The sequence below is a fragment of the Moschus berezovskii genome, chromosome 22 (genome assembly GCF_049115385.1).
Source record: "Moschus berezovskii isolate FMDL1 chromosome 22, NW_MosBer_1.0, whole genome shotgun sequence".
Lineage (NCBI taxonomy): Eukaryota > Metazoa > Chordata > Mammalia > Artiodactyla > Moschidae > Moschus > Moschus berezovskii.
This window is the reverse complement of record NC_142481.1, coordinates 28,996,324-29,014,547: the sequence shown is the minus strand read 5'-3', so window position 1 is coordinate 29,014,547 and position 18,224 is coordinate 28,996,324. Positions and strand designations below refer to the sequence as shown.

Sequence of the window (18,224 nt, the reverse complement as noted above, 5' to 3'; positions counted from 1 at the left end):
AATGTACAATCAATATGTGGACAGACAACTAGGGGGTAGGGAGAAATTGGCCTTCGTAATGGCAACCCACTCCAGTGTTCTTGCCTGGAGAATCCCAGGGACGGGGGAGCCTGGTGGGCTCCTGTCTATGGGGTCACACAGAGTCGGACACGACTGAAGTGACTTAGCAGCAGCAGCAGCAGCAGCTCCCCTGTAGGTTAACGGAAACGCAGAGTGCGAACTGAACCCGGCTTTCCGGGCTTTCCGCAGAGCGGGAGCCTGTGGCAGGCAGTAGGGGGCCTGGCATGCACCCAAGTGCGGCTGCAGTGACCTGCGCATGCACGCGCCAGGGCGGGAAGCCTAGAAGCGCTGCACGTGGCCAGGGTGGCCGTTGCAGACTTGGCGCAGGGCCTGACAGAGAGGTGCGCTGAATACGGGGACCCGCGGGAAAGTGCTGCTGCTGGGTCTTCAGGGGCGATGCAGACCCTGAAACCGAAACCAAAGTCTCGCCCCTTCTGCCTCAGCGTGAAAGGCCACGTGAAGCTGCTGCGATTGGTGAGGGCGGGGCCAGCGCACTCCCCTGCTGGGAGATAAAGCTGCAAAGTATGAAGCTAATGCTCCCTTCTCTCCTTCAACTTTGTTTCTATCAAGGCCTTCTTAAAGGGAAGGCATTTCGCCCTACACCCCGGGGGGTAGAAGGAGAGAAATACAAGACTGTCGTCCTCATCAGGGGCTTTCTGTACCCAGTAGTAGCAAGGATTAGTCGCTCAGTCGTGTCCCACTCTTTGAGACCCCATGGACTGTAGCCCGCCAGGCTCCTCGGCCCATGGGATTCTCCAGGCAAGCGTACTGGAAGTGGGTTGCCATGCCCTTCTCCAGAGGATCTTTCCTGGTAGCTCAGACGGTAAAGGATCTGCCTGCAATGCAGGGGACCCGGGTTCGATCCCTCGATCGAGAAGATCCCCTGGGGAAGGGCATGACTACCCACTCCAGTATGCTTGTCTGGAGAATCCCATGGACAGAGGAATGTGGCAGGCTACAATCCATGGGGTCTCAAAGAGTCGAACACAACTAAGCGACTGACACTTTACAGACCCACTCGTAAAGCAAGCTCTGCAACCTGCATGAATGACCTACACTTGGACCCCCAAACCAGTTACCCAGGTTACCATGTGAGGCTGCTGCAGTGGTACCATTCAGACGCCAATGAGATTTAAAAAAAAAAAAAAATGCACTGAGGGTTTTGGAGGATGCTATGTTTACTTACTGTAACTCACAAGTTTTTTGTTTTTTTTTTCCCAAGCTTTACTGAGATAGTTCATATATGATAAAACTTACTGATTTAAAGGGTACAACTAAATGTTTTTAGTGCACTCATAGGTGTGCAGTGATATTTCATTGTGTTTTTTTAATTATTTTTTTAATTGAAGGATAATTGCTTTACAGAATTTTGTTTTCTGTCAAACCTCAACATGAATCAGTCATAGGTATACATATATCCTTCCTCCTTTTTGAACCTCCCTCCTATCTCCCTCCCCATCCCACCCCTCTAAGATGGGGACAGAGCCGGTGTTTGAGTTTCCTGAGCCATACAGCAAATTCCCCTTGGCTATCTCTTTTACATATGGTAATGTAAGTTTCCATGTTACTCTTTCCACACATCTCAACCTCTCCTCCCCTCTCCCCGTGTCCATAAGTCTATTCTCTATGTCTGTTTCTCCACTGCTGCCCTGTAGATAAATTCTTCACCATTTTTCTAGATTCTGTATATATGTATTAGAATACGATATTTATCTTTCTCTTTCTGACTTACTTCACTCTGTATAATAGGTTCTAGGTTCATCCACCTCATCAGAACTGACTCAAATGTGTTCATTTTTATGGCTGAGTAATATTCCACTGTGCATTTGTACCACAACTTCTTTATCCATTCCTCTGTCGATGGACATCTAGGTTGCTTCCATGTTCTAGCTATTGTAAATAGTGCTGCAATGAACAATGGGATACATGTGTCTTTTTCAATTTTGGTTTCCTCAGGGTATATGCCTAGGAGTGGGATTGCTGGGTCATATGGTGGTTTTATTCCTAGTTTTTTAAGGAATCTCCATACCATCTTCCATAGTGGCTGTATCAATTTACATTCCCACCAACAGTGCAAGAGCGTTCCCTTTTCTCCACAACCTCTCCAGCATTTACTGTTTGTAGACTTTTTGATGATGGCCATTCTGACTGGTGTGAGGTGGTATCTCACTGTAGTTTTGATTTGCATTTCTCTAATAATGTGCAATGTTGAGCATCTTTTCATGTGTTTGTTAGCCATCTGTATGTCTTCTTTGGAGAAATGTCTGTTTAGGTCTTTTCCCCACTTTTTGATTGGGTTGTTTTTCTGGTATTGAGTTGTATGAGCTGCTTGTATATTTTGGAAATTAATCCTTTGTCAGTTGTTTCATTTGCTATTATTTTCTCCCATTCTGAGGGTTGTCTTTTCGCCTTTCTCATAGTTTTCTTTGCTGTGCAAAAGATTTTAAGTTTATTCAGGTCCCACTTGTTTGCTTTTGTTTTTATTTCCACTAATCTAGGAGGTGGGTCATAGAGAATCTTGCTTTATGTCATCGAGTGTTCTGCCTATGTTTTCCTTCTGGTCTTACATTTAGGTCTTTAATCCATTTTGAGTTTATCTTTGTGTATGGTGTTCTAATTTCATTCTTTTACATGTACAGTTTTCCCAGCAACATTTATTGAAGAGGCTGTCTTTGCCCCCATTGTATATTCTTGTCTCTTTTGTCAAAAATAAGGTACTCATAGGTGCATGGGTTTATTTCTGGGCTTTCTATCTTGTTCCGTTGGTCTACATTTCTGTTTTTGTGCCAGTACCATACTGTCTTGATGACTGTAGCTTTGTAGTGTACTCTGAAGTTAGGAAGGTTGATTCCTCCAGCTCCATTCTTCTTTTTCAAGACTGCTTTGGCTACTTTGGGTCTTTTGTGTTTCCATATGAATTGTGAAATTTTTTGTTCTATATCTGTGAAAAATACCATTGGTAATTTGATAGGGATCTCATTGAATCTGTAGATTGTGTTTAGTAATATAGTCATTTTCACAATATTGATTCCTCCTACCTAGGAACATGGAATATCTCTCCATCTGTTTGTGTTGTCTTTGATTTCTTTCATCACTGTCTTATAATTTTCTGTGTAGAGTTCTTTTATCTCCTAAGGTAAGTTTATTCCTATTTTATTCTTTTTGTTGCAATGGTGAATGGGATTGATTCCTTAATTTTTTTTCAGATTTTTCATTGTTAGTATATAGAAATGCAAGTGATTTCTGTGTATTGATTGTGTATCCTGCAACTTTGCTTAATTCACTGATTAGCTCTAGTAATTTTCTGATACTATCTTTAGGGTTTTCTACATACAGTATCATGTCATCTGCAAATAGTGAGAGCTTTACTTCTTTTCTGATCTGGATTCCTTTTATTTCTTTTTCTTCTCTGATTGCTGTAGCTAGGACTTCCAGAACTATGTTGAATAATAGTGGTGAAAGTGGACACCCTTGCCTTGTCCCTGATCATAGGGGGAATGCTTTCAGTTTTTCACATGGAGAATAATGTTTGCTGTGGGCTTATCATATATGGCCTTTACTATGTTGAGGCAGGTTCCTTCTGTGCCCATTTTTTGAAGAGTTTTAATCATAAATGGGTGCTGAATTTTGTCAAAGGCTTTTTCTGCATCTATTGAGATTGTCATATGGTTTTTATCTTTCAATTTGTTAATATGGTGTATCACACTGATTGATTTGCATATACTAAAGAATCGTTTCATTCCTGGAATAAACCCAACTTGATCCTGGTGTGTGAGCTTTCTGATGTGCTGCTGCATTCTATTTGCCTAAATTCTGTGGAGGATTTTTGCATCTGTATTCGTCAGTGATGTTGGCCTGTAGTTTTCTGTCTTGTGTGTCTTTGTCTGGTTTTGGTATCAGGGTGATGGTGGCCTCGTAGAATGAGTTTGGAAGTGCTCCTTCCTCTGCAAAGTTCTGAAAGAGTTTTAGAAGGATAGGCATTAACTCTTCTCTGAATGTTTGATAGAATTCTCCTGTGAAGCCATCTGGTCCTGGGCTTTTGTTTTTTGGGAGATTTTTTATTACAGTTTCAATTTCAGTGCTTGTAATTGGGTTGTTGATAATTTCTGTTTCTTCCTGGTTCAGTCTTGGAAGATTGAACTTTTCTAAGAATCTGTCCATTTCTTCCAGGTTATCCATTTTATTACCATATAATTGTTCATAATAGTCTCTTATAATCCTTTGTATTTCTGAATTGCCTATTGTAACTTCTCCTTTAGTTCAGTTCAGTTCAGTTCAGTCGCTCAGTCGTGTCCGACTCTCCGCGACCCCATGAATCACAGCACGCCAGGCCTCCCTGTCCATCACCAACTCCCGGAGTACACTCAAACTCATGTCCACAGAGTCGGTGATGCCATCCAGCCATCTCATTCTCCGTCGTCCCCTTCTCCTCCCGCCCCCAACCTTTCCCAGCATCAGAGTCTTTTCCAGTGAGTCAACTTCTCCTTTATCATTTCTAATTCTGTTGATTTGATTCTTCTTTTTTTCTTGATGGGTCTGGCCAAAGATTTGTCAATTTTGTTTATCTTCTCAAAGAACCAGCTTTTAGCTTTATTAATCTTTACTATTGTTTCTTTCATTGTTTTCATTTATTTCTGCTCTGATCCTTATAATTTCTTTCCTTCTAATAATTTTGGTTTTTTTTTTCTTCTTTTTCCAGTTATTTTAGGTGTAAAGTTAGGTTCTCTATTCAATGTTTTCCTTGTTTCTTGAGGTAGGATTGTATTGCTATAAACTAACCTCTTAGAACTGCTTTTACTACATCCCATAGTCTTTGAGTTGTCGTATTTTCATTATCATTTGTTTCTAGAAATTTTTTTATTTCCCTTTTGATTTCTTCAGTAACCTGTTGGTTATTTAGAAATGTATTGTTTAATCTTCATGTGCTTGTGTTTTAGTATAACTCACAAGTTTTGGTCTGAGTGAGCTCAAGGCTGATAGAGCCCAGAGCAAGGACAGTGGAACTGTGCATTTCCAGGGTGTCAGACCTGCCAAGAGATTGCAGCCAGTTCTGGATAGAGGTTTGGGAGAGAATGGACTGTCATTTGCAGGATGGTGACCTGGCTAGTTAGAGAAGTGGAAATTATCATAGGAGACTATGTTGAAGAAATTTAAGAAAAGGGGAAGAAAAAAATTAATTCTTAAATTTTAAAGAGGTGACCTATAAGAAGAGGGGATAGAAAGTTAAAACTTACAAGGAAATATGAGAAAGAGTTTTCTATTGGGAAAGTGCCAAAATAAGTGGCCACTTGGGAAGGCAGTACATTCCCAGACAAAAGAGGCACCGGTGCAGGCAAGTACCTGGTGAGCATGTTGTAATGGCAGCTCAAACTCCAGGTGAGTGGGCAGAACAAACTGCACGCAAGGCCCTTCCTCACCAAAGTCTGTGATTCTGAAAAATATAACATACTGCAAGAAAGAAGGCCTGAGGGAAGTTTAGAAAACTACTCGAGTTCAAAGGGCTTCCCTGGTGGCTCAGAATCCCTCGTAAAGAATCCACCTGCAGTGCAGGAGACCTGGTTTCGATCCCCGGGTCAGGAAGATCCCCTGGTAAAGGAAATGGCAACCCACTCCAGTATTCTTGCCTGGAGAATTCCACGGACAGAGGAACCTGGCTACAATCCACAGGGTCGAAGAGTTGGACATGACTGGGTGACTAACACACTTTCATTTCAAAGAGCAGAGAAATTCCCTTGGGTTGGGAGTAAATAATCAGGAAAGAAGTGACTGGAAGGTCTGGGGTTCTGAAAGCTCTGGAACACTGGGGGAGAAACAGGATTTTGTGAGAAATTTTTTATTTTTGACATACGAATTTCCTCCACAAGCATTTTGAATATTTACTGTCTTCCCAGCCCTGAGTTAGGACTTGAAACAACAAAGACACCCACGACAAAAGTCCCTGACTCATGGGGTCCTTCAGTTTAGACAGAGTCAGACACACAAGCAGATAGTTTTGATGTTTGATAAGATGAAGTTAGGGCACAGAGGGAGGCATTTAAACAAGGAGGTATCAGGAAGCTTCCTGGGGACACAGGTGGGGTTAAGGGACAGTCACCTGAGTAAAGGCTTGGAGGCAAAAAAAAAAAGCATGATTTATAAGAATCCATAACAAGTTGAGTGCTACCTTATTTTTTCCATTCAACAAATATTTATTGAAAGCCTGCCATGTGCCAGGCACTGTTTCTGGCTCTTGGGAAGTATCAGGGAACAAAGCTAAGATCCTTGTACTCATGGAGTTTATGTACTGGGGTGGGAGGGAGGGGAAAAAAACAAATAAATGGTGTAGTATTCTAGAAGCGGGTAGGTGCTATGGAACAAGAGAAAACTAAAGCCAGGTAAGAGAGTATAAGAGAAGGAAGGGTTGGAGAGGACGGTTGCAAGACTAGAATGGTCAGATTAGGCCCTGTTGAGATGACTTCTGAGCAAAGCGTTAAGTGAGATGAGAGAGTTAACTATGAATACATTGGGTTAGCCAAAAAGATTGCTCAGTTTTTTCCATAAGATGTTATAGAAAACCCCAAACGAACTTTTTGGCCAACCCAATATGAAGGAAGACGTGTTTTAAGCAAAGGAAAACCCAGTACGATGGCCCTACGGCAAGAATGTTCCTGAAGTGTTCAAGGAAAAGCAAGAAAACCAGTACAGCTGGGGTGGAGTGACGTGGGGACATGACACAATGGGAGATGAAGGTTTTGAATAAAGTTTTATATGATCTGACTAACATTTTAAAAAGTGCACCAGCTGCTCTGGTGACAGTAGACTGGGGGCTGGGGTTTGGGGGACAGGAGGATTCCTGCAGAGGCAAGGGTAGAAAAAAAGATGATCAGTTAGAGCTACTGCAGTGATCTGGGCAAGAGATGACTGTGGCTCAGACTAGGCCTCTAGCAGAGTAGGTTATAATAGTCACATTTGGGATATATGAAAATAGCCCCACCAAGATTTGCTGATGAATCAGGTATGGTGTGAAAAAGAAAGAGGAGACCAAGATCCTGCCAAGTTTTTGGCCTAAGCAGCTGGAAGAATGGAACTGCCATCCACTGAAAGCCTGTGGGTAAAACAGATGTAGCCAGAGAAACAGAAGTTCAATTTTGGATTTCCTTGTTAGAGATGGCTATTAGACATTCAAGCGGCAATACTGAATAGGCATTTGGAATATACGAGACTGGATTGTAGGGGAGATTGGCACCGCAGAAATGTGTGCTAAGTCCCTTCAGTCATGTCCGACTCTGTGCGACCCTGTGGACTGTAGTCCGCCAGGCTCCCCTGTCCGTGGGATTCTCCAGACACGAATATTAGAGTGGGTAGCCATGTTTTCCTCCATGGGATCTTCCCGACTCAGGGATCGAACCCAAGTCTCCTGCAACTCCTGCATTGCAGGCATATTCTTTACCATTGAGCCACCAGGAAGCCACGGCAGAAATAGAGGTATTTAAAGTCACAAGACTGAGGAGATCATCAAGAGGTGATTGTACATAGAGTGGAGAAGAGGACCACGGACTGAGCCCTGGAACGCTTCAACATTAAGAGGTTGGGGAGAGGAGGAAGAACCAGCAAAGAAGAATGAAAGTGAAAGCCGCTGAATCGTGTCTGACTCTTTGTGACCCCATGGACTGTAGCCTGCCAGGCTCCTCTGCCCCTCAAATTCTCCAGACCAGAATACTGGAGTGAGAAGCCATTCCCTTCTCCAGGGGATTTTCCCAACCCAGGGATCGAATGCAGGTCTCCCACATTGCAGGCAGATTCTTTACTGTCTGAGCCACCAGAGAAAACCAAAGAATGAGAGAGAGCAATTAGGGAAGCAAGAGGAACCAAGAGTACGGTGTCCTAGAAGCCAAGTGAAGGAAATTCTCAAGAGAATCATCAACTGTGACAGATACTGATGACAGTTCAAATAAGATGAGGACTGAGAATTGAACACTGGAATTATCCTGTAGATAAATTGTCAACAGCTCTTTGCTAAAGTAGACAGGAGTTGAGTCATGGAAGATTTGAACACCATGGTGAAGGGAGGCTCTATTTTGAAAACCACGGGCGGCCACTGACGGGTTTTAAACAGGTGGAGAGTTGCACAGATCTTCATTTTAGAAATTTCACTGTAGTATCTTTGTCATGTTAGCTCAAGGAAAAGATACTGAAGAGCAGTAATTGGAGTGACTAAGTGGATTCCCAAAATGTTTAGGCATTAAGTCAGCAGGACCTGATGATTTGTCTGTTGTGGGCAGCAAGTTGGAGCAGTGATCTTAGGTTTCCAGGGCAGGTGAAAAGATAGATGGTCGTATCACCAATTAAGACAGTGAATCCAGGAGCAAGGGACAAGGTGACATCAGTTTTGCCCACGGTGAATTGAAGATCCCTGTAGATTATTCAGATGTTCTAAATGGCTGTTTATGTATGAGATGCTGAAGATACACCTGGGATAGAGACTCAGATTTGTTGAGCGGGTTGTGGATAGAATATAAATAAATGTCAGTATTTTAAAGTGATGGGTAAAAGGAAAACCCACCAAGGGAGAATAGTTTCAGAGGAATAAGAACTCAAAGAGGTGACATGGGAGTCAAGGAGTAGAAAAGTAGGAAAAAGCCAATAGCAAGTAAGTCATGGGGGTCCAGCAGCATAAGGATTGAAAAATATTTGTTAAATTTTGTAATTTTGAAATCATTGATGATCTTGGCAAAAACAGTCTACATAGAGAGATGAAGAAGTGTTTGAGATATTAGTGAAATATTGAAAAATTAACTGAAAATGAAGGACAGGAGACAGGAAAATTATAAGAGCTGTAAGTGTGGATTAGGGGAGAACCCAGGGTGACTGAAATCATGGGAAATGTGCTCAATTCCGAGGTTACAGACAATGGGGACTGAAAAAGTGACCCTTGATTTCATAACCCATAAACTCAAGACCTTATTTGGTTCAGTAGAGTAAATGAAGTGATTTATGTTGCTGATAGTAAGTATATTAATTATAAAGAACAAGTTATTTAGTAACTAGTTATATTTTCTGTAAAAGAAATTGACCAATTTAGAAGTTTCAAAGTAAGCTACTTTTACACTAATAAAGTAACTGAGAATTATGAATAAGTAGCCTATATAGATCCAAGGTTAAAAAGAGAATGTGAATGCTGACAGACTGATCATAAAAGTCTAGTCAGCAAAGTAAGACTCAGCACAGCCAAATAAATAAATAAATATTATTTAAAAAGAGAGAGAAGATAGATATGTTGATAAGATGATGAGGAAAGGAGCTAGTGGAGGAGGAGAGATTGAAGATATGAGAAGGAATAGGGGCTATTTAGTGGGAAAAGATCAAGGGAATGGATGTGGGAAGTGATGGTATTAGGTATACAAGTGGGGAAATTAATTAAACAAAAAGAAAGGGATACCCAGTTCTCTAAAATGAAAAGAGAAGTCGACATCCATACATTTCAGTCTGCCTCTTTTAGATGTGTGTGTGTGTATAAAGAAGAAACCCGTTTATTTTGTCATTTTAGAATCGATCATTTTTACAGCTTAAACTTGTTCAGTAATCACTGAAGAGATTGTGTTTTTTTTTTCCTTTAGGCACTAGCTGTGACATCTACGACCTTTTTCATCCTGGCACAGGCGCCAGAGCCGTACATTGTTGTCACTGGATTTGAAGTCACTTCTACTTTCTTTTTCATAGTTTTATATATACTCAGACTTGATCGATTAATTCGCTGTTTATTTTGGCCTTTACTTGTAAGTGTTCAGTTTCATTGTTAACTACCTTTTCCGGCCATAGCGAGACATTTTAATAAACTCTGTTGTTTAGTTTTCATAAACCTTTAAGGAATCTCCAACAGGCTTAGGAAGGAGGAACTCTATCCACTGCTAATGTGCTCTGGGGAGATCCTCAGGGAACCAAAGCAACTGTTGAGCGTGGATTCTCCTCGGAACTCCATCTATCGGTAGATACGCCTGATGTTTCTGTTAGGGAAATTCACTTAGCGGTAGATCATCAAAATAAATTTAAATTTAAGATCACGGTCAAATAAAATCATAGAGCATTCTTAATCTTTACCTCCCTTTGAAGTTCATGTTGATATGACCTCAAAATTAGGGAACAGAGATGGAGCCAGATACACAAGTATCTACGTCTTACATATCCCTGATCACTAAATGGAAAATCAAAATAATTTAGAGGCTGAATAAAGCACAATGTTATCTTACTTTAAAATGTCTGTCACCATTGATGCTAAGTAATTTTTAACTCATCTTGTAGAACCTTATTCAGTAGCACAGGGACTTTACCTGTCATACTCACAGTTTTAGGAATAGCTGCCCAGTGGAGTACCCAAATGGTCCATAAACTCTTGAAATAGGCAAGGTGAAGATATTAGCTAAGATTCTTAGCCTGTCAACCTGGACCATAAGCTGGTTCTAGGAAAACCGGAGCAACTTCACTGCTCCTCTTTCAAGTCTTAGCCCCAGAATCCTGTCTCCTTAGGTCTCCTTTTTGAGACCCCTGCTGTCTTTCCACCCTTTGGCCAGACTAGTAGCTGCACTGGTCTCATCCTTTTGGGTTCCAGAGCACTCGTATCCAAGCTGATAACCCTGTATTAGGGGACTTGCCTGGTGGTTCAACAGGTAAAGAATCCTCCTGCAATGCAGGTGACCCAGGAGCCTCGGCTTCAATCCCTGGTTCGGGAAGATCCCCTGGAGTAGGAAATGGCAACCCACTCCAGTATTCTTGCCTGGAAAATCCCATGGACGGAGGAGCCTGGCGGGCTACAGTCCATGGGGTCGCAGGGAGTTGGACACTGAGTAACTAACACTTCACTTCTACCCGTATTAAAGAGAGAGGACTTTAGAGCTATTCTCAAACCATAAACATCCCTTAAGGTGGCACCTTCTGGAACCACTTTTGAAGGCCAATGATGAGCATTTCAGGCAAATCACAAGCTGAGAAAGACCCCAGAGTGGAGAGCTGGGGGAAGGATAGGATCTCCGTGGCATCTCTCCAAACTCCTCCTTGTGCTCTACTGTGGAGCTGGACCTGACTGCAGTAAGGTCTGGACAGGAGATGACAAAGCCTTCCTTAGGTGGTCCTGTAACATCATTTAGTGGCAGAAAGGACTCAGCTAAATTATCCCAAAGAGATGATGAACATGGTTCACATCCTGTTAGGGCTCTTCACACTCTGCTTTTCCAAGGTTAATAAAAATAACACATTTTAGCATTTATTTTTTTTCCCAAACTGTAATAATTCTCTGGAGCTTCTTCCATGTCCCAGTAATAAACTTGGAAAATAAATTTCACAGAATACACGAAGAGGGAGCGTGGCCTATGTGCAGCGTACTGAAAAGTAGTCTCCAGATCTCTGAGACTCACCCTGGGCTGACACTGTACTCTGAGCAATGAAGCTATCTGGTCAACTCAGTTATCACTCCATCATGAAACCCAGACCCCTCTCTGCTCTTGAGCCCATGAAATCATTTATTCAGCAAATATTAAGTATCTGCTAATCCCAGGTTCTATACTAGGCTCTTTGAGAAAACAAAACCGAAATCTTGCACCTGACAGACTTTCCATATAGCCAGGAAGCAAGATTGATGAGCAATTCAGTATAATATTAATAGGTGCTCCCTGGACGGTATGGAAGTTCCCAGGAGGAGAAGGAAACCAAATCATAATAGGCTTGCCTGAGGAAAACTACGCCTGAGTTGAGGGCTGGAGGATGAAAAGTAGTCAGCTGACTGATAACAGGGCTGAGAGTTCTCCCAGTACAGGAAACAATGTGTGTGTGAGGTTCTAGGTGGAGGAAAAGCTGGACCTTCAGGGACCTGCAGAAGTTCTGAGTGGCCACGAAGCAGAGAGGGGGCAAGAGTAGAGGTTTGAGAGGCAGTAGGAGGTCAGAGCATGCAAGAATTCGAGTGCCTTGGGTTTTAACACAAAAGCCACTGGAAGCTTTGGGAGATTTTTAAGTAGAGTGACACAATTAGCTTATATTTGAGGAGATCGCTGGTAGCAATGTCAATAATGGCTTGAAGAGGAACAAAACCAGAGGTGGGTCTCATAGACCCCCTATAAGTCTGTTATCATAATCCAGACATGAAAATGAGAAAGGCCTAAATCAAGGTTAAAACTGTACTTGGAGAGAAAGAGTGCTGATGAAAACTGATAGGATTGGGTAACAGAAAAAAATCAAGGAGAGCTGCCATTTAAAGAACCGTCTTAAGAGGGTAACAAGACAGGAAGTTTAGGAGGAAGAATAGGTTTATTCGAGGGGAGAGGTGAATAATGAGTTCAGCTTGAGAAATTGAAGGTTTTAGTGCCTTATGGGACATTCAGATGGAAATGTTCAGGTCTGAGGCTTAGGAGAGAAGTTAGAGCTGCAACGTTGGGGGAGTTATCACCTCGTGATGGGAAAATGGCTCCGAGGGAAAGTAGAGCAAGATGAAAGCAAGACTGGGAAATAGCAACATCTGGCATGAAAAGGAGGAGTGAGTGGCCAGAGAAGGACAGGAGAGGACCCAAGGGAGACCCGTGTCCCAGAATTCAAGAGAGGAGAGCATTTTGAGAAGAAGGGAGAGGTGACTAATGTTACAAGTAAGGAGAGAAAGCCCAGAAAAAATGTATATATATATATATATTCACTGTATTAATAGAGGCCCCCGGTGTGGACAAGTGACAGTAAAGTGGTGGGAATAGTTAGACTAAGCAGGGAAGGAGATGGCTGTGGGCAGAGGGACAGCACTGAGTTGAAGAAACCTGGTCAGGGACCATGGAAGGTAATGAACAGAGTGAGGTCACTGCAGAGTGGCCGACAGGAGCGGGGCCGGAGCACGACTGGGGACAATGCCTGTAACATAAGTGAAGGACACCAAGATGGCGGAAGATTCTGATTAATCTGCGGGGGGTGGAGGAAGGGGGAAGGTAACCTGTCAATACTTCTATCAATGGCCACTGTCTTCACTGATGAGAAAGGGCTTGCTCACCTGCACAACAGATCTGTGATGCATGTCATTGTCCCAGAGGCGTAGTACCTAACACAGCTCAGAGAGCAGGCGTCCTCTGACCGGTCCCCTCAAGTGCTCCAGCAACAGAAACACACACAGGGAGGCAACCTGGGTTGTTGTGATATGTAAGAACAGGCTCAAATATGAAACCTCCATTTTTGTAATTAAATTTATAGTCTACTCCATGGCATACTGATGTTCGGTTTTTAATAGAAAAACAAGGCTTGAAACCACTATTAAGGATCACTGATATTCTGGGGCAGACGCATCCTTCCCTTCCCCCCTACCCCACCCCCAGCCGTTATTCTCTGCCCTTCCTGGAACACCATCTTTATCTGAAGCCATTTATTCAAATTACTACCAGGATCCCGGCTATCTGTCTTGAGCAGAGGTGTGGTCTGTTGCCTTGAAACAGCAAAATACCCAGCAGAGAGGAGCATTAACCCAGGACAGCTAGTCTCAATATCTCCTGCAGATGAGGACTTTTTTTCCGCCTAAGTGTATCATCTGCTCTTGCCCTGTCCCCACTGAATCTCTTCCTGTTTTCTTTGTAATAACTACTTTTCTAAGTTACCAGGGTTTGGAAGATTTCTGTGTTAATAATTCCTTCCTGCTACAGTTATCTGCTAACATACATAAGCTATTCCAGAATAAAGACGACTTACCTTTTCCACAGTATACGTCCATTCCAAATGTAAGTTGCACCTCTTAAAGTCACAGTTCAGAAATGCTTCAAGAAATTATTACATGAATGAGCTACATCATCAGAAATGAATGTATAATTAGCCAGCTGTTGCATACAGATGTGTGGGAGATTTTTTTCCCGAATATTAAGTTTATCCTGCTCAAAGTTTTATTAATTGCATTTGGAGTAACATTATAAAGTTGTTTTATAGTGTAGACCACTCCACACTTATTAAAACTGAGCATTCTGACTTCTACTTTAAACCTGCCACATATGACTTACTCAGTCCTAACCAGATGAGTTCTCTCTCCAACGACCTTTCAACAAAAAACAAATAAGCCCTAATAAGGAATTAATGATTGGTGTGTCATACATTAAGAGACCCATTAGACATCATTGTAGACCAAATACAATATACGTGTCATTTTACAACAGCAGTTTGACTTCCTAAAACTAAGTTATTTATTTAAACTAAATAAATTTGTTTTAAAAAATGGAATTTTCAAAGTCTTTAGGGAGCAGATTCATTCTGTTGGTGATCTTCATGCAACGCTGATCTTTCTGTTCTGTGTTTTCAGGATATTATCAACTCAGTGGTAACAGCAGTATTCATGATAGTTGTATCTGTGCTGGCACTGATCCCAGAAACCACAACATATACAGTCCTTGGAGGGGTAAGTGGAGGTTCTTTCCAGTTTTTCCCTTGAGGTTCGATCAGAATTCAAATTTACTTGAAAAATAGATAGAGGAACAGAAAACTAGATTGTTTTCATCCTTGAGGCTCCTAACCAAGTACACAGTACCTACTGGCTTAATATTTTTGTGCATGAACACATGCCCTGATTATTGTGAAGGAATATGATTTCACACTAAATTTGAAGTTAACCAAATAAAGAGGTTCCTCTGTATTTCTCACAGATACATCAGTTCAGTTCAGTTCAGTCGCTCAGTTGTGTCCGACTCTTTGTGACCCCATGAATCACAGCACACCAGGCCTCCCTGTCCATCACCAACTCCTGGTGTTCACTCAAACTCATGTCCATCGAGTTGGTGATGCCATCCAGCCATCTCATTCTCTGTCGTCTGTTAGACTAAATGGAGAACCTACAGTTTAGGAATCAGTTACGATACTAAGCTCTCAGAAACCTGATATCAAACAAAAATAACAAATGGTGGATGATTTTCATAGCTATCCCTTTTCAAGAAAAATGATACATCCTGCGTGTTAAGGAGAGAGACACAGTTCTGAGCTCAGTTATTTCTTGTCCAGATCCTGCTACAGATGGAATAAACATATGTCATGTAAGGGAATAGGTGGTAGGAAGACTTGTAACAAAAGGATTATTTTGAACACTGCTTGAAGAAAAGCTAATCAGTTTTATTTGAAAGGCAAGCCAAAACAAACCAAGAGTCAAGTAATTTAGTTACCATTTCATCTGATATTCTTCTGAGATTTTTAGAGGGGGTTCAAAATCACTTTTCTAGGTTCCAATTTAGAGAAGTGAATTAGTTCTTCTTAAATAAATCTCCCTCCAACTTCCTTATCTTTTCTTAGTATGGACCACTTGGAGAAGTGGCCACATATGTCAGAATCCAGTCCATGTAGTCAAAGCTATGGTTTTTTCAGTAGTCATGCACAGATGTGAGAATTGGACCATTAAGAAGGCTGTGTGCCAAAGAACTGATGCTTTCAAACTGTGGTGCTAGAGAAGACTCTTGAAAATCCCCTGGACTGCAAGGAGATCAAACCAGTAAATCCTAAAGGAAATCAACCCTGAATATTCATTGGAAGGACTGATGCTGAAGCTGAATCTCCAATACTTTGGCCACCTGATGTGAAGAGCCATCTCACTAGAAAAGACCCTGATGCTGGGAAATATTGAAGGCAGGAAGAGAAGGGGATGACAAAGGATAAGATGGTTGGATGGCATCACCGACTCAATGGACATGAGTTTGAGAAAACTCCAGGAGATGGTGAAGGACAGGGAAGCCTGGCATGCTGCAGTCCATGGCATTTGAAAGAGTCAGACACGACTTAATGACTGAACAACACCAAAGGCTTTTCCACTTCACTTGGCCCAAAGCAATTTCATGAGGGATGAGAATTACCCTAGAAATGAGATAGTGCTGTAACAGCGATTTCTCCTAGCTATCTTTAAAGATTATTTCATCCCTCTACTAGGGAGAAAGAAGGAGGAGGCACAGAATTTCCTTTCATTTCCTCATTGATTCATTCTTTAAGTGCACTTTGGTAGGTGCTGACAAAGTACAGAGCCGTAAGCCACATGTGGCTGAGCACTGGAAATGTGGCTGGTCTGAACTGAGATGAGCTGTACATGTAAAATACACACTGAATTTCAAAGACTTACTATTCCCCCCAAAGAATGTAGAATATTTCACTTATAATTTTATTATATTGTTGATATGTTGAAATTATATTATTTTGGATATATCAGGCTGCTGCTGCTAAGTCGCATCAGTCGTGTCCGACTCTGTGCAACCCCATAGACGGCAGCCCACCAGGCTTCTCTGTCCCTGGGATTCTCCAGGCAAGATTACCAGGGTGGGTTGCCATTTCCTTCTCCTGTATCAGGCTAAATAAAGTATATTATTAAAATTAATTTTACTTGTTTTTTCTTTACTTTTTAATGTGGAAATTAGAAAATTTTAGATCAATTATGTGGTTTACATTGGTAACTCATATTTCTTTTGGATGGCTCTGGAGTAGAATGTGACCCCTATTCTCAAGTTGCTTAAAGCCTAATGGAGACAAAAGTGCAAACAACTATATTTAAGTTGTTAGTGGAGTACTATGGAGCACAAGAAAAAGGAAGCAACTACCTCTCTCTGGCAGGCTTCCCAGGTGGCTCAGTGATAAAGAATCCAACTGCCAATGCAGGAGATTCGAGTTCCATCCTTGGGTCAGGAAGATCCCCTGCAGAAGGAAATGGCAACTCATTCCACTATTCTTCCTTGGAAAATTCCATAGACAGAAGAGCCCAGTGGGTTACAGTCCACGGGATCGCAAAAGAGTCAGACACGACATAGCAACTAAACAACAACAACAGGACCTCTCTCTGGAATCATAATTTGCCAGGAATAAAGGGGAAGAAATGCAGATGCTTACTGGTAGAGGAACCAGCAGCATGCTCAGTAGCAGAGTCATTAAAGCATCTATAGTAAGTGTTGCGGAGGAGGCAATGGCAAGCCACTCCAGTCCTCTTGCCTAGAAAATCCCATGGATGGAGGAGCCTGGTAGGCTGCAGTCCGTGGGGTCGCTAAGGGTCGGACATGACTGAGCGACTTCACTTTCACTTTCACACATTGGAGAAGGAAATGGCAACCCACTCCAGTGTTCTTGCCTGGAGAATCCCACGGACAGGGGAGCCCGGTGGGCTTCCGTCTATGGGGTCACACAGAGTCGGACACGACTGAAGTGACTTAGCAGCAGCAGCAGCAGCAGTGGTAAGTGTTGGGTTGGCCAAACAGTTGGTTCAGGTTTTCCTGTGACATCTTATGGAGGAACCCGAATGACTTTTTTGGACAACCAAATACTTAGCATGGTCAGAACCTAGGAAACTGTGTTTGAGATTCAAGATGGGAAAGGGACAGAGTCTGAAGCCAGTTGGATGGAGCTGGTGATAGCACTGACATCCCTTTCTCCAGCCCGGGTGCCATTTCTCAAATAGCCATCAGAGAACCTAAAGACCATGTTCCAGTTAATTCCCTTTACTCAGTTTTTCCTGAGGCTTATTTAAAATTTCACCCCTTATGTGGATGTGGCCCAGCCTTGGAGAGGTCACTTTGGATCATCTCATCACTCCAGTTCTCTAGAGTTCTTATCACAGCTTAAATCTTGAGCTGATGTTAACCCTGACTTTTTCTCTGGTACAATTCGCCATAGAAAAATGGAACAGTTGAACAGTGGGTATAGAAATGTTGGTTAGTAACTAAATATTATCAGTAGGGCTTTAATCAGTAATATCAGGGAGCAAGAGATCCAGACAAATATTTGCTTCAGAGCTGACACCACTTCAGTACTGGTTTCTGCTCACTTAAATGATCTTTCCCTTTCTCTAGGAAGGTACTGGGAAAACTTGAGAATGCAAATAAAATATCTGTGAAATCTCTTCCCATTCTAGTATTAGATGACAGCACAGGGAACCCTAACAGGAGAGGAAGCTGGAAGACAGAGCACTTAAAACGTGTGTGACCGTGGCCACAAGCAGTGACACTGCGTCTTTGTTTCAGGTGTTTGGACTCGCAGCCTCGGTGTTCTCAATTGCCGACGGGGCACTTATTTACCGGAAGCTGCTGTTTAATCCAAGTGGTCCTTATCAGAAAACTGATGCTCACGACAAACTATGAGTTTTGTAAATTTATATTCTTTTTAGTCGATGCTAAGTATTAAACATATCTCTTCGTCTAACACATACTTTCTGCAGTTCTCATTTTCATCTCAAT

The 18,224-nt window shown here is 42.1% G+C and overlaps 1 protein-coding gene across 1 annotated transcript; it reads left to right on the top strand.

The window, feature by feature from the left end:
• The first annotated feature begins 254 nt into the window (after positions 1-254).
• Positions 255-18,176, top strand: CKLF (chemokine like factor). Its single transcript, XM_088830654.1, has 4 exons — positions 255-534; positions 9,657-9,815; positions 14,339-14,434; positions 18,012-18,176. Exons 1-4 carry the CDS (start codon positions 457-459, stop codon positions 18,126-18,128), a joined length of 450 nt encoding a protein of 149 aa, XP_088686780.1. The 5' UTR covers positions 255-456; the 3' UTR covers positions 18,129-18,176.
• Positions 18,177-18,224: the final 48 nt, after the last annotated feature.